Source organism: Coregonus clupeaformis, chromosome 27 (genome assembly GCF_020615455.1).
Source record: "Coregonus clupeaformis isolate EN_2021a chromosome 27, ASM2061545v1, whole genome shotgun sequence".
Taxonomy (NCBI): domain Eukaryota; kingdom Metazoa; phylum Chordata; class Actinopteri; order Salmoniformes; family Salmonidae; genus Coregonus; species Coregonus clupeaformis.
Window position 1 is genome coordinate 38,547,210 of NC_059218.1, and position 22,696 is coordinate 38,569,905.

Genomic DNA, 22,696 nt, shown 5'->3' on the forward strand with positions numbered 1-22,696 from the left:
GGGCGTTATTTTTCGAGTCATGGGTAACTGCATAAACGGAGTGTGTCTGAAAGTGGCCGTGTCAGTAGATGTGGGAGGATCAAGAGAAGTGGGTGTATGGAAAGCGAATCAGCTAATTGGGCAGATTTGTTGCCACTCAAGACCGTTTTGCGTGTCTGATTGGGCTGCAATTCTAATCAATTGTTGAAAACTGTAGCATGTTTTGCAAATCCTGACCTTAAACTCATTATCCTAACCTACCGCCTTAATTATCCTAACCTGCTACGTTAGTTCTTAACCTGCTATGTAAACATTAAGCTACCAATCGCTGTTGATCCACCCACTTCTTTTGCAACGCCCACTTTCAGACACACTCCAAGCAAAGATTTTTTATAACTAACCTCATTGTTCAATCTGTGCTCCAAGTATCCTGTTACCCATACTTGTCAATTTCAGCAGATCTGGGCCACGAGCGCTGACTGCGCACTACGCAGCATTGATGTACTCGAACATGGCAGCTGTGGGGCACGCGCTTTTACGACAGCATACGACAGATTTGACTCCCATACGGCATTTACATTGCACGTGTGTTTCTAGCTAGTTTATAGTCAAAATGGCTAAGTCAAAAACTGCACGAAAGAGTGGAGAAACTATGAAGATGACAAGGTTTGTGCACTGAACTCACCTTTTCAATAACTCGGGTCTCAATTTATATTCTTTACAGTGCGACTAATTACTTGAAATGGAAGGTCGAGAGCCACAGATGGTGCCACATACACCAAATTACGTTAGCTAGCTAACATTAGCGGTCAAGCTAGCTACCTAGCTGACCAAAGTAATCGTGACTTATTTCTTACGTTACATGACCAAAAGTATGTGGAGACCTGCACGTCGAACATCTCATTCCAAAATCATGGTCGTTAATGTGGAGTTGGTCCCCTTGCTGCTATAACAGCCTCCACTCTTATGGGAAGACTTTCCACTAGATGTTGGAATATTGCTGCGGGTGTTTCCATTAAGCCAATGAGCATTTGTGAAGTCGGGCGATTAGGCCCGGCTCGCAGTCGGCGTTCCACTTCATCACAAATGTGTTTGATGGGGTTGATGTCAGGGCTCTGTGCAGACCGGTCAAGTTCTTCCACACCGATCTCGACAAATCATTTCTGGATGGACCTCGCTTTGTGCACAATGGCATTGTCATGCTGAAACAGGAAAGGGCCTTCCCCAAACTGTTGCCACAAAGTTGGAAGCACAGAATCATCTAGAATGTTATTGTATGCTGTAGCGTTAAGATTTCCCTTCACTGGAACTAAGGGGCGAAGCCCGAACCATTATTCTTCCTCCACCAAACTTTACAGTTGGTACTATGCATTGGGGCAGGTAGCGTTTTCCTGGCATCCACCAAACCCAGATTAGTCAGTTGGACTGCCAGATGGTGAAAGGTGATTCTCTACCAGCTGAGCTACAGAGGACCGGGGCACCCATACACAAAAATGCAGGGCAGAAATTTTACTGAATTGTTGTAAAGGTGGCATCATATGACAGTGCCACGTTGAAAGTCACAGAGCTCTTCAGTAAGGCCGTTCTACTGCCAATGTTTGACTATGGAGATTTGCGTGGCTGTGTGGTCGATTTTATACACGTGTCCGGAACGGGTATGGCTGAAATAGCCACATCCACTAATTTAAAGGGGTGTCCACATACTTTTGTGTGTGTATATGTATCTAGAGTGGGGAGAACAAGTATTTGATACACTGCCGATTTTGCAGGTTGTCCTACTTACAAAGCATGTAGAGGTCTGTCATTTTTATCATAGGTACACTTCAACTGTGAGAGACTGAATCTAAAACAAAAATCCAGAAAATCACATTGTATGATTTTTAAGTAATTAATTTGCATTTTATTGCATGACATAAGTATTTGATACATCAGAAAAGCAGAACTTAAGATTTGGTACAGAAACCTTTGTTTGCAATTACAGAGATCATACGTTTCCTGTAGGTCTTGACCAGGTTTGCACACACTGCAGCAGGGATTTTGGCCCACTCCTCTATACAGACCTTCTCCAGATCCTTCAGGTTTCGGGGCTGTCGCTGGGCAATACGGAATTTCAGCTCCCTCCAAAGATTTTCTATTGGGTTCAGGTCTGGAGACTGGCTAGGCCACTCCAGGACCTTGAGATGCTTCTTACGGAGCCACTCCTTAGTTGCCCTGGCTGTGTGTTTCGGGTCGTTGTCATGCTGGAAGACCCAGCCACGACCCATCTTCAATGCTCTTACTGAGGGAAGGAGGTTGTTGGCCAAGATCTCGCGATACATGGCCCCATCCATCCTCCCCTCAATACGGTGCAGTCGTCCTGTCCCCTTTGCAGAAAAGCATCCCCAAAGAGTGATGTTTCCACCTCCATGCTTCACGGTTGGGATGGTGTTCTTGGGGTTGTACTCATCCTTCTTCTTCCTCCGAACACGGCGAGTGGAGTTTAGACCAAAAAGCTATATTTTTGTCTCATCAGACCACATGACCATCTCCCATTCATCCTCTGGATCATCCAGATGGTCATTGGCAAACTTCAGACGGGCCTGGACATGCGCTGGCTTGAGCAGGGGGACCTTGCGTGCGCTGCAGGATTTTAATCCATGACGGCGTAGTGTGTTACTAATGGTTTTCTTTGAGACTGTGGTCCCAGCTCTCTTCAGGTCATTGACCAGGTCCTGCCGTGTAGTTCTGGGCTGATCCCTCACCTTCCTCATGATCATTGATGCCCCACGAGGTGAGATCTTGCATGGAGCCCCAGGCCGAGGGTGATTGACCGTCATCTTGAACTTATTCCATTTTCTAATAATTGCGCCAACAGTTGTTGCCTTCTCACCAAGCTGTTTGCCTATTGTCCTGTAGCCCATCCCAGCCTTGTGCAGGTCTACAATTTTATCCCTGATGTCCTTACACAGCTCTCTGGTCTTGGCCATTGTGGAGAGGTTGGAGTCTGTTTGATTGAGTGTGTGGACAGGTGTCTTTTATACAGGTAACGAGTTCAAACGGGTGCAGTTAATACAGATAATGAGTGGAGAACAGGAGGGCTTCTTAAAGAAAAACTAACAGGTCTGTGAGAGCCGGAATTCTTACTGGTTGGTAGGTGATCAAATACTTATGTCATGCAATAAAATGCAAATTAATTACTTAAAAATCATACAATGTGATTTTCTGGATTTTTGTTTCAGATTCCGTCTCTCACAGTTGAAGTGTACCTATGATAAAAATTACAGACCTCTACATGCTTTGCCGATTTTGCAGGTTTTCCTACTTACAGTGTATCAAATACTTGTTCTCCCCACTGTGTGTGTATGTGTGTATGTATGTATATATATATATATATGACAGTTGGCCAACTAGCTAACTACTACACGTTGCACAGAACTCCAGGGCTAATGTTGATGGAATAAAAGGTAACTAAGTGCAAAGTAACAGGAAGCTCTTTTGTCCCCCACTCCAGTTCCCGTGAGACGGTGGTCCAGGGGATGGATGACGAGGATGAAGTGGAGCTTCATCAAGCACTGGCTGATGACAATATTAGTGCTAGTGAGGATGAGGTGGGATACACACACACGTGCAGTAATTATCTTGAGCAATAATAAGACGGTAGCATATCTGTCTATTTGGAATTTTAGAAACATGCAGGAGGCGGTCACTATATTGAGAATCTGTATGAGCTGACTTCTCAAAGCACATTCATTACGGATTGTTTTTACACGTGTGCGTCCAGGTAATTTTTCTAGACGCACTGGTGCTCCTAAATACAAATTCCAGGTCGCACAGCAAAATATTTAGGCTCATATGCGAGTAAAATGGATGCACTGTAGAGCCCTGATGTGTGTTTTGTCTGATACAGGGAGGCAGCGATGACGAGAGGAAACACTGCAAACTGCTGGAGGCCATCAGCTCGCTCGGGGGGAAGAAGAGGTGAGAGATGTAGCAACATTGCTCCTATAGTACCTTCCTAGATGAGTGGGGCTTCTGGAGTTATACAGGAGAAATGAGGACTGGAGAACTTGGCCCACCAATTCATTTTATTCACCAGTATTTAATGTTACATTTTTACTTGTTGCTTTTGTGGTCATGTATGTTTGATCTGTTTTTTGTCAATGTGCATTATTCTAACGATCAGGAAGAAGCTTACTGAACGGTCTGAAGCAAGCATTCAGGTGTCAGAATTCACAGTCAATGCAGAAGGTAAATGATGCTAAATGTACCTGATTTACTCCTATGAAAATGCCTTGTGCTTTTATCAAGATATTTTGCCAGTTAATTAGTGAAAAGTGTTGCTAAATGTCTGTAATGACAGGATCCAGGAACAGTGATGGAAATCCAAAATGTGATTTGACAATAAGCTGAGTCTGAACTGTATGTCTGTCTGCGTGTCATGACTGACAGGTGAAGGAGACAAAATAAATATGTCTGACCTCATTGGAACCTTGGATAAGACCCCCAGTGCCTTAATGAAGATGAAAAAGCAGCTGAAGAACCTTCAACATAACCAGAGCACCCTGGAGACACCCCTGACCAGGAAGGAGACAGAAAGGGTAAGAACACCGACGGGGGCAGGATGTCTAGTCAGGCCACTGTTCACGACTCAAGAGGATTTAACAAATTTCCTTTTACAGATCCAAAGAGAAGTGGCTTTTGAGAAAACGTCAAAAGAGGTGTCTCGCTGGCAGAGTGTGGTCCTACAGAACCAGAAGGCGGAGCAGCTGGTCTTCCCACTGAACCAGGAGCCCTCTGGACCCAAACGCATGGAGCAGGTGGTAGCTGGATGGAAGGTGGGTGTAAAAAGATCCTTTGGATTTTTCTGTGTGTTCCACGATTATAAACTAATTTCAGATGCATATTTTATGTTCAAGGCTCAAACCCCCCTAGAACAGGAGATATTCAGCCTCCTACGCATGAACAAGCAGCCTCTCCATGACCCTGTCCTGACACCCACTGAGGAGGCCTCTCTGAGGGCCATGAGTCTGGAGGAGGTGAGTCCCCGCCTCAAGCATGACATCCGGCATGTGGTGAAATGCATAAAATAAGCTGAATATGGTGTGTTAGTGCTGGGCAAGGACACAGGCCTGCACACACTACTGGTCTTGACTTCATTCTGTATGTGGACAAAAAGGACAATGTACAAATTGGGGAGTTTTTCTAAATGTTTCTTGGTTGACTCGCATATCTACAATCAATATATAATACATTATTATTAAATTTTTTTGCAGGCCAAGATCCGTCGTGCAGAACTTCAAAAAGCCAGAGTACTACAGTCTTATTATGAAGCGAAAGCCAAAAGGGAAAGAAAAATAAAAAGCAAGAAGTGAGTGTTTGATATCCTTACAATATAGTTCCCTATATTAAGGAGGGTTTGAGATATCCTTACAATATACAGTGGGGAAAAAAAGTATTTAGTCAGCCACCAATTGTGCAAGTTCTCCCACTTAAAAAGTTGAGAGAGGCCTGTAATTTTCATCATAGGTACACATCAATTATGACAGACAAATTGGAAGAAAAAAATTCCAGAAAATCACATTGTAGGATTTTTTATGAATTTATTTGCAGATTATGGTGGAAAATAAGTATTTGGTCACCTACAAACAAGCAAGATTTCTGGCTCTCACAGACCTGTAACTTCTTTTTTAAGAGGCTCCTCTGTCCTCCACTCGTTACCTTTATTAATGGCACCTGTTTGAACTTGTTATCAGTATAAAAGACACCTGTCCACATCCTCAAACAGTCACACTCCAAACTCCACTATGGCCAAGACCAAAGAGCTGTCAAAGGACACCAGAAACAAAATTGTAGACCTGCACCAGGCTGGGAAGACTGAATCTGCAATCGGTAAGCAGCTTGGTTTGAAGAAATCAACTGTGGGAGCAATTATTAGGAAATGGAAGACATAAAAGACCACTGATAATCTCCCTCGATCTGGGGCTCCACGCAAGATCTCACCCCGTGGGGTCAAAATGATCACAAGAACGGTGAGCAAAAATCCCAGAACCACACAGGGGGACCTAGTGAATGACCTGCAGAGAGCTGGGACCAAAGCAACAAAGCCTACCATCAGTAACACACTACGCCGCCAGGGACTCAAATCCTGCAGTGCAAGACGTGTCCCCCTGCTTAAGCCAGTACATGTCCAGGCCCGTCTGAAGTTTGCTAGAGTGCATTTGGATGATCCAGAAGAGGATTGGGAGAATGTCATATGGTCAGATGAAACCAAAATCTAACTTTTTGTTAAAAACTCAACTCGTCGTGTTTGGAGGACAAAGAATGCTGAGTTGCATCCAAAGAACACCATACCTACTGTGAAGCATGGGGGTGGAAACATCATGCTTTGGGGCTGTTTTTCTGCAAAGGGACCAGGACGACTGATCCGTGTAAAGGAAAGAATGAATGGGGCCATGTATTGTGAGATTTTGAGTGAAAACCTCCTTCCATCAGCAAGGGCATTGAAGATGAAACGTGGCTGGGTCTTTCAGCATGACAATGATCCCAAACACACCGCCCGGGCAACGAAGGAGTGGCTTCATAAGAAGCATTTCAAGGTCCTGGAGTGGCCTAGCCAGTCTCCAGATCTCAACCCCATAGAAAATCTTTGGAGGGAGTTGAAAGTCTGTGTTGCCCAGCGACAGCCCCAAAACATCACTGCTCTAGAGGAGATCTGCATGGAGGAATGGGCCAAAATACCAGCAACAGTGTGTGAAAACCTTGTGAAAACTTACAGAAAACGTTTGACCTGTGTCATTGCCAACAAAGGGTATATAACAAAGTATTGAGAAACTTGTGTTATTGACCAAATACTTATTTTCCACCATAATTTGCAAATAAATTAATAAAACATCCTACAATGTGATTTTCTGGATTTTTTTTTCTAATTTTGTCTGTCATAGTTGACGTGTACCTATGATGAAAATTACAGGCCTCTCTCATCTTTTTAAGTGGGAGAACTTGCACAATTGGTGGCTGACTAAATACTTTTTTCCCCCACTGTAGTTCCCTATATTAAGGAGGGTTTGAGATATCTTTACAATATAGTTCCCTATATTAAGGCGGGTTTGAGATATCCTTACAATATAGTTCCCTATATTAAGGCGGGTTTGAGATATCCTTACAATATAGTTCCCTATATTAAGGCGGGTTTGAGATATCCTTACAATATAGTTCCCTATATTAAGGCGGGTTTGAGATATCCTTACAATATAGTTCCCTATATTAAGGCGGGTTTGAGATATCCTTACAATATAGTTCCCTATATTAAGGCGGGTTTGAGATATCCTTACAATATAGTTCCCTATATTAAGGCGGGTTTGAGATATACTTACAATATAGTTCCCTATATTAAGGCGGGTTTGAGATATCCTTACAATATAGTTCCCTATATTAAGGCGGGTTTGAGATATCCTTACAATATAGTTCCTTATATTAAGGAGGGTTTGAGATATCCTTACAATATAGTTCCCTATATTAAGGAGGGTTTGATACTTATTTGACACTTTATTTATTTTGCACTACAAAAATGAACTGTTGTATTGATATTCCTCAAGTTTGCGGTGAGAAGAAATTCCTGACTTGTGTAGCTGTAAATTCTGCTGGAGGATGAGTAATGCAAAGTAAAAGGAAATTCGATGATCCAGGAGGAGGTTGATTAACTGAGATGGTGGAAGGAAGGTGGCATGTGAATGGTGTAACATCACTGCAAGGAAACATCAGAGGCACTACTTGATGAATAACATTCCCATTTCTTCCCCAGATACCACAGGGTACAGAAGAAAGTGATGCGTAAGGAGTATCTGAAACAGTTTGATGAAATGGTTAAGACAGACCCTGCTGCTGCCTTGGAGGAACTGAAGAAGATGGAACTGTCAAGAATGAAGGTAATAGGCTTTGTGAGACCTTTACATGAAAGGAGAGATTGATAGAAACAACTTGAAAGAACCTAAGAATAAATTGTGATTATTAGCATTAAACCTGCTTATTTTTTCTGTTTCATCTCTATTCCCACAGGAACGAATGTCTCTGAAGCACCAGAACAGTGGCAAATGGGCCAAGTCCAAGGCCATCATGGCAAAATATGATGATGGGGTAATGTGCTTTTTAACTGTTTTTAGATGTTGTTTGTTTTAAAGGATATTAAGCTACCAGTCACAATAATTTATGTGCAAATATATTTGAAATGTATTGGCCTGGCAGTTTGAGAGAACCAGTGTTTTCAGAAAAGAGAGCGGTATCATATGGAGATAGAAATCTATCAATGTTTAAAATATATAAGTAGTGAGTCACGAAGATACCAATATTTTTTTAAAGACTAAAATAAATTACAATCTGCAAATGATAATGCAAAGTTGGTGTACATGTAAATGTGATGACTATGGTCTGAATCCAAAATATAAAATGGTAATACTGTTTATACTACTCTTTATCAGTCTTACATAATGTAATCAGTCACCAAGGTTGATGTCAATTTAATTTCTAGTTTAAAATGATGTCGTTTTTTTAATTAAGAAGTGGGACCCTGTGTGTGTGAGGGCTGACCTGTCAAAGATGGAGCCCACTCCACCGCTGTGGACACTGCTTTAGCCAGGAGGATCCCACCTGAGGAAGCCCTAATATGGATGCCGTGCTTTTAATCTGCACAAAATGAGCCGTAAAATGCAATTCACAAATATGGGATGGCAGTCGAATGTAATGCAAGGCACAAATATGTATAATGCAGGTGACAAAATTAATCTGTGGAGTCACAAATGTCACATTCACAAAAACATATTAGACCGCTTGTCTTTGCAAAGTAAGAAATATGTTGGCAAAATGTGCTGTGTTAACCAGAAAAAAACAATCATCTGTTTTCGTTAATGATGACTCCTTTGCTTTTGGATCATGACATACTGTATGTTTTTGAAACTACACTGAACAAAAATATAAACACAACATGTAAAGTGTTGGTCCCATGTTTCATGGGCTAAAATAAAAGATAGCTTAGTGGTTAAGAGCGTTGTGCCAGTAACCGAAAGGTCGCTGGTTCTAATCCCCGAGCCGACTAGGTGAAAAATCTGTCGATGTGCCCTTGAGCAAGGCACTTAACCCTAATTGCTCATGTAAGTCGCTCTGGATAAGAGCGTCTGCTAAATGACTAAAAAAGAAATTAATTTTTTATTTTTTTATAAATATAAAAGTATAATTTATATTTAGTATAATTTATATTTTTCATACACACACAAAGCTTAATTTTCTCAAATGGTGTGCGCAAATTAATTTACATCCCTGTTTGTGAGTATTTCTCCATTGCCAAGATAATCCATCCACCTGATAGGTGTGGCATATCAAGAAGCTGATTAAACAGCATGATCATTACACAGGTGCACCTTGAGCTGGGGACAATTAAAGGCCACTCTAAACACAATACGACAGATGTTTTAAGGGAGCATGCAATTGGCATGGTGACTGCAGGAATGTCCACCAGAGCTGTTAAAGTTGCCTCCAACGTCGTTTTATAGAATTGAGTAGAATGTCCAACCGGCCTCACAACCGCAGACCACGTGTATGGCGTTGTGTGGGCGAGCGGTTTGCTAATTTCAACATTGTGAACAAAGTGCCCCATGATGGCGGTGGGGTTATGGTATGGGCAGGCATAAGCTACGGACAACGAACACAATTGCATTATATCGATGGCAATTTGAATGCACAGCAATACCGTGACGAGATCCTGAGGCCCATTGTCATGCCATTCATCCGCCGCCATCACCTCTTGTTTCAGCATAATAATGCACGGCCCCATATCGCAAGGATCTGTACACAATTCCTGAAAACTGAAAATGTCCCAGTTCTTCCATGGCCTGCATGCTCACCAGACATGTCACCCATTGAACATGTTTGGGATGCTCTGGATCTACGTGTACGACAGCGTGTTCCAGTTCCCACCAATATCCAGCAATATCGCACAGCCATTGAAGAGGAGTGGGACAACATTCCACAGGCCACAATATCTTGTTTCAAAAAAGTATAAAAAATAAATAACTGAGAAGTGGTGCGTGCATATGTATTCACCCCCTTTGCTATAAAGCCGCTAAATAAGATCTGGTGCAACCAATTACCTTCAGAAGTCACATAATTAGTTAGATTGCACACAGTTGGACATTATTTAAGTGTCACATGATCTCAGTGTATATATACACCTGTTCTGAAAGGCCCCAGAGTCTGCAACACCACTAAGCAAGGTGTACCACCAAGCAATCGGCACCATGAAGACCAAGGAGCTCTCCAAACAGGTCAGGGACAAAGTTGTGGAGAAGTACAGATCAGGGTTGGGTTATAAAAAAATATCAGAAACTTTGAACATCCCACGGAGCACCATTTTAAAATCCATTATTAAAAAATGGAAAGAATATAGCACCACAACAAACATGCCAAGAGAGGGCCGCCCACCAAAACTCACGGACCAGGCAAGGAGGGCATTAATCAGAGGCAACAAAGAGACCAAATAACCCTGAAGGAGCTGCAAAGCTCTACAGCGTAGATTGGAGTATCTGTCCGTAGGACCACATTAAGCTGGACACTCCACAGAGCTGGCCTTTACGGAAGAGTGGCCAGAAAAAAGATATTGCTTAATGAAAAAAATAAGCAAACACGTTTGGTGTTCGCCAAAAGGCATGTGGGAGACTCCCCAAACATATGGAAGAAGGTACTCTGGTCAGGTGAGACTAAAATTGAGCATTTTGGCCATCAAGGAAAACGCTATGTCTGGTGCAAACCCAACACCTCTCATCACCCCGAGAACACCATCCCCACAGTGAAGCATGGTGGTGGCAGCGTCATGCTGTGGGGATGTTTTTCATTAGCAGGGACTGGGAAACTGGTCAGAATTGAAGGAATGGTGGATGGCGCTAAATACAAGGAAATTCATGGTTTAAGGGGAAGCATTTAAATGTCTTGGAATGGCCTAGTCAAAGCCCAGACCTCAATCCAATTGAGAATCTGTGGTATGACTTAAAGATTGCTGTACATCAGCCGAACCCATCCAACTTGAAGGAGCTGGAGCAGTTTTGCCTTGAAGAATGGACAAAAATCCCAGTGGCTAGATGTGCCAAGCTTATAGAGACATACCCCAAAAGACTTGCAGCTGTAATTGCTGCAAAAGGTGGCTCTACAAAGTATTGACTTTGGGGGGGGTGAATAGTTATGCACACTCAGGTTTTCCGTTTTTTTGTCTTATTTCTTGTTTGTTTCACAATAAAAAAATATGTTGCGTGTTCAAAGTGGTAGGCATGTTGTGTAAATCAAATGATACATATCCCCAAAAAAATCCATTTTAATTTCAGGTTGTAAGGCAACAAAATAGGAAAAATGCCAAGGGGGTGAATACTTTCACAAGCCACTGTACATTTGCACAACACTTTTTTGTTTGTGACTCGCTACATACATTTCTATCAAATGTTTCAAATATATCGCCATAGGTATGTGTCATGAGACCCCATGCCTGAAATAAATTGATGGAGACTAATTTGGTTTCTCTTGGTCCCCAGGCTCGCAAAGCCATGCAGACGCAGCTGGAAGTGAACAAAGATCTGACCCAGAAGTTGGTAATACCTGCTGACGAAGATGAGGAGGAGGATGAAGAGGATTCAGCAGAGACCTTGCCAGACTTTGTGAATGACGCAGAGCCCATACTGGACCAGGTGAATCCATGGATGAGAGGCAAGCTTTCTACAGAGCCTACGGTGCAGGAGGAAAGCAGCTGTATACAGTCTCCTGTTGTTGGTCACGGAGAAGTGGGAAAACCAGGAGAAGGACAGGATGACCAAGAGGAGGATGAGGACCAGATGGAGGAAACCGAAGAAGATGCACTTTTAAGAGGGTTTGAGGAGAGGCGGAAATTGCGTCAAACTGAAGATGTTGAGGTTGCACCCATGTCTATGGTGGAGAATGACGGTAAGATCAAGATATTGATGTAGGGTCACGTCTTTGCAGATTAGTTTCATACTCATGATCAGGAGTGAAATGTAAAGTTCCCAGTTTTGTGTTTGTGTTGTCTCTCACAAAGTACAACAACTCCTTTTCCACTCAAACTCCAGATGGGAAGAAAGCTGAGACTGGAGAGATCTCTGACGATGATGAGGAGGCTGGGCTCTCAGAGTTCACCAGCCTGTTCCATGGGCTAGTGAAGAACCACGTGGAGCCTCCAGCTGACCAACCCAAGGCAGCGGCAGGTGTAGGCCAGGGGGAGAGCCCTGCCCTGCTGGAGGAGGGCCTGGTGCGGGTTAGGACCCTGGAGGATGTGGAGCTGCTCAGTCAGGACGTCTCTGCCAATGACCCAGCACCTCTAATCACCCAGACTCCAAGCACAGAGGAAACAGACCCTCAGTCTGCAACTCAACAGACAAAGAGAAAGAGAAAGAGAGTGATTGATCCAAATGAGGTTCTGACCAAGGAGGCGAAGGTCATCAAAGTGCCGTTGGCTCCAACAGCTGTCGAGGATGTTGAGGTAAGGGACACAGTACAAGACAAATACATGTATTTTTCAAGGCGCATCTGAAACGAGTGCCCTTTAATCTGCAGGAGGCTTCAATGCGCCAATCAGCACACCTGCCTGCAAAAAGATCTTTATGTATTCTATGCTGTTATCTGGGAAATTAAACTCTGCCTTTTCTGTCATGTAATGTATGGCCATCTCAGGACAAGGAGGAACAGAGGGTCATCATTAAAGAGGCCTTTGCAGGGGATGATGTCATCTCCGACTTCCTGAAGGACAAAAGGAAACAGGAGGAAGCAGGAAGGCCGAAGGTTATTGACCTGACTTTGCCTGGATGGGGAGAGTGGGGAGGCCTCGGTCTCCAACCCTCTCGTAGCAAACGCAAGAGGTAGGTAGATGGCAATGGCATCGAATTGTGGTCATTTGACAAACTGCTCTAAGTAGTATCATGCAGGTTTAGTGGAGGTATTTTTGAGTTTGTGCCCCTAATATGGTTTGCTTTTTTGTCTTACTGAAGATTCCGGGTAAAAGTTGCTCCTCCTCCACCAAGGCAAGACCAAAAGCTCCCTAACATCATCATCTCAGAGAAGCGGGATTCCTCCATTGCTGCACACCAGGTGACCTAGCTCAGTGACTTGCATACTATTTTACTAGAAAGATATGACTTTGTCATATGGGGGTGGAGGTGGAGGAAGCCCCCCCACCCCAAAAAAAGAAACAAGTATGACATTGTGTTATGGTTTGACTTCTTCTTTCTTCATCTCTTGCAGGTGAGTCAGTTACCATTCCCATTTGAGAACCCCACACAGTTTGAGCGCACCATCCGTTCTCCTGTTGGCCGCACCTGGAACACCCAAAACACAGTGCAGAAGATCACGGCGCCAAAGGTCGTCACCCAGTTAGGTGCCATCATTGAGCCAATTGCTCGGGAGGACTTAATAAAGGACAACAGACAGGCAGTCACAGGGAAAGGGCCCAATATAAACCTGGAGTCAGACCAAGGCGCTCAGAAGAAAAGACGCTCGCAGCAAAAGAAGAAACACAAACACAAAAAGAACTGATGGTCCTACGGGTTGTCATCACTGAAATGTCTGAGACTGTTGATAAGAACTCTTTCTGTTCATTAGGTTAGGGGCTCGATACAATCCGTATCCCTGAAGTTCAGCGCTATTGTGCGATTAAATATAAAGGTAATTTCCGATTTGAGCTGACGTATGCAGCATTTCCAGTGAATGCCGTCTCCGCGAACGCAGAAACATTGCCTTTTAAATGTCAAGCACGCTGTAACGCTGATATTCAGCGCTACAGATTGAATCGAGCCCTCCGGTTGTATTTCAGTGTTGAGGGTTCTGTGTCTACTGGTTGTCTGTCTATTTTAGTGACTGATTCAGATGAGAGGAAACCAAGCTGTGTGCTTTCTGGGCAATTGTGACTATTTACCATTACCTGCCTCTGTAAGGATTGTCAGTTGGCCTGTTGGTTCTTAGGGAGTTGTGCACTCCTGATTTAAAATAGAAGCTCAAATGAGACCATGACCTCATGAAATTATATTGTGAATCTTTGATGATATGTCAACAAAAATCAGGTAATCAGAGGATATAAAAGTAAACTTTCATGTAAATGTATTTTTATGTAATTGTTTTGTTGGTTTCAAGTGCTTAATAAAACAAATGAAACCTAATAAACCTCACTGTCTGGCACCTTCAGGACTATTCTGTATGAGGTGCTGTTTTCTTTTTTTTACTGTTATGCTTAACGTTTTGCTACGTGGAGTGCTTTTGCTGGAAAGAGTTGATTCTTGAGAAATATTTCACTAGTAGGAATATTATTTTTCTACTCATCCAGAGCAATGGTCAGTAATCCATAGATTAGAGCCTTTCCTCATCATGGTGTAAATGCTTGCTGTTGATGACATGACTTGGAGATAAAACATTGCACAATAACTTTCCATTGCAGTTCGGAGAATCTGACATCAAGGCACGAGTCTGGTGAGAATAATTGTCATTTTTCACGGCTGTGTGTGGAGAAGAAAGAGTTGCATTGTTTTGCCATGAAACGGCAAGAGGATAAACATATTTTGGGGGAAATGGAACAGGGGACTGTTGCTTGCGCATGGTAAAGGGTTCACCTGACACCCCTGTTGGTGCACGGGCATGTGCACGAGTCTGGTGAGAATAATTGTAATTTTTCACAGCTGTGTGGATAAAGAGTTGCTTTGTTTTGCCATAAAAAGAGAAGAGGGAGAATAGAATATGGGGACTTGCTCTTGCGCATGTCAAGGGCTCACCCTTGTTAGTGCACAGGCATGTGCATGAGTGACTCAGCAGTAATTTGCTTCAAAAGACCCTCTTCATTCAAGGCTCCCATTTCACTCTTCCCCCACCTGCCCTCTGTACATAGTGCTGCTGTGCTGGATTATTTTGATTTGACCTGATGGAGCTGTTGTTTGGTTTGGTCCTACTACAAGTGCTCTCTCCCTGCTTTGGCTTTCCCAATGGTGCACCCACCTCTGCCTGTGATGACATGGTCCCTCGCCACTCTGGGGTGCAGCCACAGCCCACCCCAGCACCCTACACCATCCTTACCAGCACCAGGACCCTTCAGACTGGCCAGCCCATTACAGGTAAGATGTTGGACATCCTACCCACACCTTACAGCTTTGGACATGTCCAAGGAACTAGGTGTGTTTTCTGATTTGATCGGACCAGTAACACTTGTCTGCTGACGTTATGAAATAACCCTAACAAATAGTTCACAAATTAGAAAAATGTGTTGTCTTAAAAATACAGTTCATAATTCATAGTGGCAGGCCAATGACGGCCACAACTAGGCACTTTTCGGTGTGTCTGAGGCCTCTTACATTTTCTGTTTTACCATGCCTTAGCATTGATTCAAGATACTACCTTTCTGCAGATGAAGGGGAACGCAATGGCACATCTGTATCACCCTGTACTGTTTGTTGGTGTATTTCCCCATAAGTGACCATAACTGGAGCAAACTACAGAGGCGTGCTTCTGGAGGCCCGATCAGCAGCCAGCACTAATGCTTTAGGAAGTTGGCAACTTCCTCCTCCAGATACCAAATTCCTGCAGGTATGTTCCTAGCTTCCCATCCTTAACCTAATTGGGGTTTGGCATGCACCCAAGGGTCAGAATTCCAAGAGTAAACTAAACATTTTAGAAAGAGGCTGACAACTATGATTGTGTCTCCAAGTGCTCAGGAAATGCACAAGGTGCCATCACCCATGCCAATACTAACTTGAAAGACGGCACTACTGTGTTTACCTGGATGCCACCCAACAACACCAGCACTATCTACTTCATGTAAGAACGTGAACGTCAAGGGCTCTATTCAATCTGTATAGCCACCAATCTGTATCGCTATGGGCGGGCCATAGGGGGCCGGGCCCGCCCCCAAAAATGCTTGTGCCCCCCCACTTGACGGAATTTATTATTAAATATATGTACTGTAGGCTAATAACAATTGTGCCCTGCCCTCCCATGCATTTCATATGCCCCCCTTAAGACTGAGGTCTGGCGACGGGTCTGTGTATAGCTGAAGTTCAGCTTTACGTAATTGATACAATTTAGAGCCTCATTACCCTTACTACACTTTTCGTAAAAATACAGTCGACTACACACATTACTCAAATGTAAACTTGCGTATTTGCTACGTCTCGACCGCTACCTCCAGAGGCAATGTTAAAAGCAATGTTCCGGCGTTAGCGAAGACTGCATTCACGGGAAACACTGCATATGTATGCTCAATCGGGAATAAGCTTTACATTTCCAGTGCGCAATCTTTAGGCTTCAGCGATACAGATTGACTAGAGCCCCAAATCTAATCTTGAACCCTTTGTGAGTCTATAAAACTAGATTATCAATTTTCCTCCGCACGTATTACACAAATTATATGACAATGTTAACTAATGTAATGTATTATAAGAATTCTAAGAATAAAGGTACATTTACCATTAAATTCTAATGATGTGCCAATTTAAGTTAAAAGTCAGCAAAAAAAATATGTTTCCCTCACACAGCTTGAATAACAGCACTTTGACAGGCAAGCTTTCATTAATCTGCATTGCACTTTTTTTCAGGGCCACTGTAGCCCAACAGCGCACTGTCTACTGGTTGAATATCAGGTCAGGAATTTTGACCAAAGGTGGGTGTGAATGTACTATGGTAAATTAGATTATGACCCATCTCACTTTCTCTGCGCTGAGCTCTTTCTATTGTGTCTTGTGTCTCAGGATCAGAGGGCATTGGTCTGGCTGCAGGTGGAAATCCAGGGATGGCCAGTAAAGGATTTCTGCTGCTTCTTGCCCCATGTCTGCTGGTTTCACAGATGCTCCCAAGATAGTAGTTACATTCCATTTTGATACTACCGAAGCAGCTGGCAACACCCGCTTTCATTGGGAAAAATATTTTGATTGCATAATTAACACATTGTATTAGAAAAAAGTACTTTTCATATAGTTTTACTGATTAATAAAAGGTACAGTATCATGCAGCTATTTGTGATACATTTGTTTTGCCCTGATTCAATTTGGCCACTAAATCCATCCTAATTATTTTACCTCAATATAGCCTCGTTTATACGTGCTGCTAACATGCGTTCTTTGTCCTGATCTTGTCCAAATTCTGATTGTGCCCATATTTTCAGAAATGTCTACACTTTATTAAAATGTAATATCTGTCCACTGACACATTGACCAGTTTTCCTGGTTCCTCCCTGTATGCAAATTATTTGACAGCTATTTATTTTAAGACACATTGATGCCATAAGCCAATGGTGCCACCAGTCAATCACTTGTTTTAAGGCAGATAATTATTTAAATGGTTTACTGTCCAGATCAGTCTACACAATGACTGACTAGCTACGGAAGATCTGATCAATGTCTTTTAATCGTCTACACCAGTCTAAAAATGTGAGCACACAATGTGGACAAGATCAGGACAAAGGACACGGAACCAGGTATAAATGGGGCTTAATTGGAAACTGGACAATGTAGGAGTTTGTGTTTACTCTGACAACTAGAGGGCATACTTTGTCTACCATAAGTAGGCCAACTACACCAGATTTCCCACCAGTGTAGACTACTCCATTAGAACTGAAGAAAAGTATCCCATAAAATGTAGACAGGAGTTCAACTACATTCCAACTGTAGAAAAAAAAAAAAATGGGAGCTGTGTGAGCTGTCACAAGCCAAAATGGAATGTGCTGGGATCATATAACACGCCTATGGCAAGACTAGCCAACAAGGCATCTGACACCATTGGCACGAAGTAAATATTATGTTAAGACTGTTCAAACTTGTCAGCAACTATATTTCACTTCTTGGATCATTACGCCATAACTCAACCCAGAACAGTTTATTACATGCTAAAATGATAAATTGTAGTAGACTACAACCATAACCGTGGCCACAATGCAGAGGCTAAGTAGGAGATTAGCACATGTAAATATAGCAGTAAGTGGTGTAATCCACTTCATGCATTTGATTATCCAATCAGTGCTCATTTCCCAAAATCTCTGAATCCCAGACATTCAACAAACCTGCATACCAATAGTACAGTTTATTTAACAGCCCCCACAAAAAGAAAACACCATTGACAACCTTCCAGGGTAGGTTTGTCCATTATAATGAATTTATTCAAGTGGTGGTTAGAAACATACCCGCTGGAGGACAGGAGTAGTATTTGAGGTTTCTTATACAGGAATGACATTGGTAAATGAGAATGGAACGTTTGAATGATAAAATGCACAACTTACAGCAGCCGCCGCCCTCAACTAGTAGAATACCACTAGCTGGTTCACATAAATAAGGCAGAATGCAGGATCCATAGGAGTGGAAAGTAAAGTTACATTTAGCCATTTAATGTAAATTCAACAGTGATGTTAAAAAATAATAATTTAAAGGACTTTCTTTAGCTCATCGTACAAGACCAGCACAAAGGCACCACCCATGCCTCGGAGAACATTGGACCAGGCTCCCTTGAAGAAGGCCTTGCCACCCTCATCACGAGCGATCTTCTTCCAGCAGTCAATGGTCCCAGAGTACATGATATCAGCTGGAGAAAAAGGTCACGCAAGTTAGGACGTAATGCCAATTTAGTATTTGGAATAGCATGTTGCTACTACAGTCTTCCAGATGTGCAATTTCTCCCTAATCATTTAAACGTGATAACACTAAATGGTTTGGGAGACAGGAAAAACTCACCTCCTTTACGGCCAGACTGCATCATCATACGACGACGGACAGTGTCGAAGGGGTAGGAGGTCAGGCCGGCCACAGCAGTTACAGACTGAGCGATTGCCCAGCTCACTAAGATGGAAGACTTCTGGGAGTCTGGCAGCATACCTGTTACATACCACACAGAATATTACATATGCATATCCACAAATGTCCAGAAACCAACAGCTTTCAGTGAAAATGTTATCAGTGTTTAAAAAAGAATATACCTTTAGCTGTGTCATAAATGCCGAAGTAGGAAGCTCTGTAGATGATGATGCCCTGGACAGACACTGCGAAGCCCTGGTACAGACCCCTCATACCGTCAGACCTGAACGTCTTCGCCAAGCAGTCTGCCAGACCATTGTACTCTCTCGCGCCAGCCTTTCCGACATCAGCTCCCAGACGGGTTCTGGCGAAATCAAGAGGGTAGACAAAGCAAAGGGAGGTGGCTCCTGCAGCACCGCCAGAGGCCAGGTTGCCAGCGAAGTACCTCCAGAACTGCTTGCGCTTGTCTACGCCGTCAAGGAAGATATTCTTGTACTTGTCTTTGAAGGCAAAGTTGAGGGCCTGGGTGGGGAAGTATCTTATGACATTGGCCAGGTTACCTCTCCAGAAGGCAAGGAAGCCCTGCTCCTTGGGAATGCGGGTAACACAATCTATGATACCCTTGTACTGCATTTCTTTGCTGATCTGCTTGCTGGCATGTTGGACCTGTGAAGAATAGGAGAAAACTTGAATAACATTTATCAGTTGATAAACTATATAAACCCTTAAATGGCAAGCTGGTACAACTGACGTAAGCCCTTCAGCCATCCCTGAGCTCTGCTCGTCTCGACCTTGCCACCTGCTTAAATCCGGTCTTTCTGATTGCTATCGATTTTCATCAACTATCTAATTGAACAAGACAGACCAATACTTGGTGGGTAATGTTTGCCGGTCAAATTACCCTGCAGACTTTCAATGCCAACCAGGTAGCTAGTTTAACCTCAGTTCTACCACCGTGGCTACCTACCTAACAGCTCGATTGTTCAATTCGTGATAATGGACATTTCACCGGTATGATTTACTACTAAACCAAGCTAGTTAGTTGAGTAACGTAGCTAAATTGTTACGACATGTTAGTGAGTTGTGTAGCTAACTATATCAGGTGCCAGACAGAAAGATGAATTGCCCAATGTCATAGACTGGCCCTGGCTTTGTTAGCTAGCTAACGTTAGCATTGTGTGGCCGAGCTAGCCAACCTGTTCTAATGATGACTGCGTTAGCCAACCGGCTAGCTCGGCTCGTGTGTAGGTCATTTGAAACATCTCATGACCTCGAATTATGGCAACCAACAGAAGATGCTAAACACCCATCCTGCGTTTATTAAACAGATATCAATATAACAGTCTTAATACACTGAAAAGAAAACATAGCTAGCTACACTTAAGTTACCGCAAGGGTGATAATAAGCAGCGTACATTTCTCTAGCCAGTAAAAACAGCTAGCTTGCTAAGTTAGCTAGCTGATGCTTCGCATGTAGCAGCGGCGGCATAACGTTAGCTAGCTATGGACCAATAGCTACCTGAAGGAGAAGCTTGACTCTCTCGATGGGAGCAACCGCCGTTTTGGAGATGGCAGCAGAGATGCCACCAGCCAAGAAATCCTTGGCAAATGAAACTGCGGTCTCATTCATTGTGCGAAGTTGTAAATTGACTTGCAGACAGAAGAACACAGCGATAACCCCACTTGCCCTGCAACAGCGGATGGCCTACCACGAAATGGCCGATTTTATAGACGTGTAGGAATTTTATGAATTCAGAAGATCGCGAGACACAGCGGGAACTCATATTTCATTGTCATCTGACGATAGGGGCAGGGGAGAAGTTATCCGCAATCACAGATCTAGGGTCGTCGCTAGTTACCACAAGCACAAAGTCATAATGATGTCTTAAAATCTGATTTTAAACCTAACCACGCTGCTAACTTTATGCCTAACCCTGACCTTAAATTAAGACCAAAAAGCAACATTTTGTTTTCATGAATTTTTACGATTTTTACAACTTTGTGGCTGTGGTAACTGGTGACAACCCAGATCTAGGATCAGATCATCATACCCATCCTTAATCTCAACAATCAACGGGACCCAGAATATATCTGACCGACACTGTATCAGTGGAAGTTACAACTTCTTCCTACTCTGAATGCCTATGTAATAAGGGGTTTATTCAGTGGGGCGCAAGCATTTTAAACGTTGCAGATAAAATGCAACATGTTTTCCTATTATAATCTAAACCCCATAAAATAAAATTGAATATGCCTAGTCAACATTGTCATAGTGCCCTTCAAAATGTAACAAATGTCAAATGAGAAGTCTATCATGACCTGATGGTTCATCACCACCACTTCACATGCAATTGTTGGACATAGCCAAAATTTGAATTTAGATTATTGCTGCATTTTTATTGGCTGGTCCTCACTACATGTTCGTCGTCAAACCCACTGGCTCCAGGCCATCTATAAATCACTGCTAGGCAAATCCCCGCCTTATCTTAGCTCATTGGTCATCATAGCAGCACCCACCCGTAGTCTGCGCTCCAGCAGGTATATCTCACTGGTCATTGCCAAAGCCGACACCTCCTTTGGCCGCCATTCCTTCCAGTTCTCTGCTGCCAAAGACTGGAACGAATTGCAAAAATCTCTGAAGCTGGAGACTCTTATCTCCCTCAATAACTTTAAGCATCCGTTGTCAGAGCACCTTACCGATCACTGCACCTGTACACAGCCCATCTGAAATTATCCCACCCAACTACCTCATCCCTATATTGTTATTTACTTTGCTCTTTTGCACCCCAGTATCTCTATTTGCACATAATATCTTGCACATCTAGCATTCCAGTGTTAATACTATTGTAATTATTTTGCACTATAGCCTATTTATTGCCTTACCTCCATAACTTGCTACATTTGCACACACTGTATATATATTTTCTGTTGTATTTTTGACATTATGTTTTTTACCCCATATGTAACTCTGTGTTGTTTTTATTGCACTGCTTTGCTTTATCTTGGCCAGGTCGCAGTTGTAAATGAGAACCTGTTCTCAACTGGCTTACCTGGTTAAATAAAGGTAAAAAATAAAAATAAAAAAAGAAAAAAATAAAATAAAGTGCATTGTCAGAAAAAAATTCAGCGTAATAAAGCAAGGCCTCAAACACTGCTGTGATTACAAACTACGCTACGCATAGTCAAAATGGTTGATGGTCACAGATTACAAAAAAATAGTAGAGCCCAGGTCAGGATTTAGTTTAATGTAAAGAGAGGTGATAGTATACAGCATTATATTATATTATACCTTGCTACTCTGTGCCAGAATGTCAGAAGATAGTTTGAATCTAATCTACATGATGACATATTTGTATCAAGTCATATTTTTAATAGAAAAAGTGGTATCAACACAGTGTTTGAAATGGCTTCTGGCAAAGAAATGACATTCTATATATTTACAATATGACAAAGCAAGATGGGGCCTGTCCTAACGCTGACAATTATGGGGAATCTGGACAATGGAATGATGCAATTGAGAATGTCCATGATCAATGCATGAGTAAAAATCATCATTCTAGTGTGATTACATTTGTATTTTAGGCTACACACCATTGAAACAACTTAAGAAGCAGTTAGATTGGAATCTCTGTCTTGATTCCAATCACTTCACTTGAAATGGACATTTCATATCCAATTTTTCCTTACAAGAAATCAAAGTTGTCTAGCCATGGTCATTTTCTTTTTACAAAAAGTAAGAACTAGCCATGGAGCCGCAGTGTTCTGTTTTTTTCAGTCCTTGTGCTCTTCCCCACGCCCCACCATATCCTCTGGGTCATCCTTGTCCTCTTTACTGCGTTTGCTTTTCTTGTGCTTGTGTCTGCGATGCACCTCCCCCTCATCATCATGCTGCTTGCTGTAAGGAAATTAATAATATAATATAATTCTGTTTTTATTTTTTG

At 42.7% G+C, this 22,696-nt stretch overlaps 4 protein-coding genes across 7 annotated transcripts in view; 2 read left to right on the top strand and 2 right to left on the bottom strand.

Moving 5' to 3' along the window:
* Positions 1–538: 538 nt before the first annotated feature.
* Positions 539–14,159, top strand: si:dkey-251i10.3 (uncharacterized protein LOC553498 homolog). Its single transcript, XM_041851345.2, has 15 exons — positions 539–645; positions 3,470–3,566; positions 3,866–3,936; positions 4,142–4,206; positions 4,408–4,556; positions 4,638–4,793; positions 4,875–4,994; positions 5,232–5,326; positions 7,760–7,883; positions 8,014–8,091; positions 11,526–11,931; positions 12,075–12,484; positions 12,676–12,860; positions 12,990–13,089; positions 13,243–14,159. Exons 1-15 carry the CDS (start codon positions 593–595, stop codon positions 13,531–13,533), a joined length of 2,400 nt encoding a protein of 799 aa, XP_041707279.1. The 5' UTR covers positions 539–592; the 3' UTR covers positions 13,534–14,159.
* A 660-nt stretch (positions 14,160–14,819) lies between these two features.
* Positions 14,820–16,984, top strand: si:dkey-251i10.2 (uncharacterized protein LOC562682 homolog). The gene is made up of 5 exons (XM_041851347.2): positions 14,820–15,095; positions 15,452–15,564; positions 15,686–15,795; positions 16,572–16,636; positions 16,725–16,984. The coding sequence occupies exons 1-5, from the start codon at positions 14,906–14,908 to the stop codon at positions 16,832–16,834; spliced, it is 588 nt and encodes a 195-aa protein (XP_041707281.1). The 5' UTR covers positions 14,820–14,905; the 3' UTR covers positions 16,835–16,984.
* Positions 16,985–18,101: 1,117 nt separating this feature from the next.
* Positions 18,102–20,489, bottom strand: si:dkey-251i10.1 (uncharacterized protein LOC100038774 homolog). Its single transcript, XM_041851346.2, has 4 exons — positions 20,275–20,489; positions 18,938–19,421; positions 18,696–18,836; positions 18,102–18,546 (listed from the first exon to the last, which is right to left on the bottom strand). The coding sequence occupies exons 1-4, from the start codon at positions 20,383–20,385 to the stop codon at positions 18,389–18,391; spliced, it is 894 nt and encodes a 297-aa protein (XP_041707280.1). The 5' UTR covers positions 20,386–20,489; the 3' UTR covers positions 18,102–18,388.
* A 1,494-nt stretch (positions 20,490–21,983) lies between these two features.
* Positions 21,984–22,696, bottom strand: part of LOC121541946 (pre-mRNA 3'-end-processing factor FIP1) — a 30,403-nt gene continuing 29,690 nt past the window's right edge. For all 4 annotated transcript variants that reach the window (XM_041851350.2, XM_041851351.2, XM_041851349.2 and 1 more), the window contains one exon: positions 21,984–22,650. In XM_041851350.2, coding sequence (XP_041707284.2) covers positions 22,527–22,650 — 124 coding nt within the window. In that variant the 3' untranslated portion in view covers positions 21,984–22,526. The remainder of the gene's footprint in view (positions 22,651–22,696) is intronic.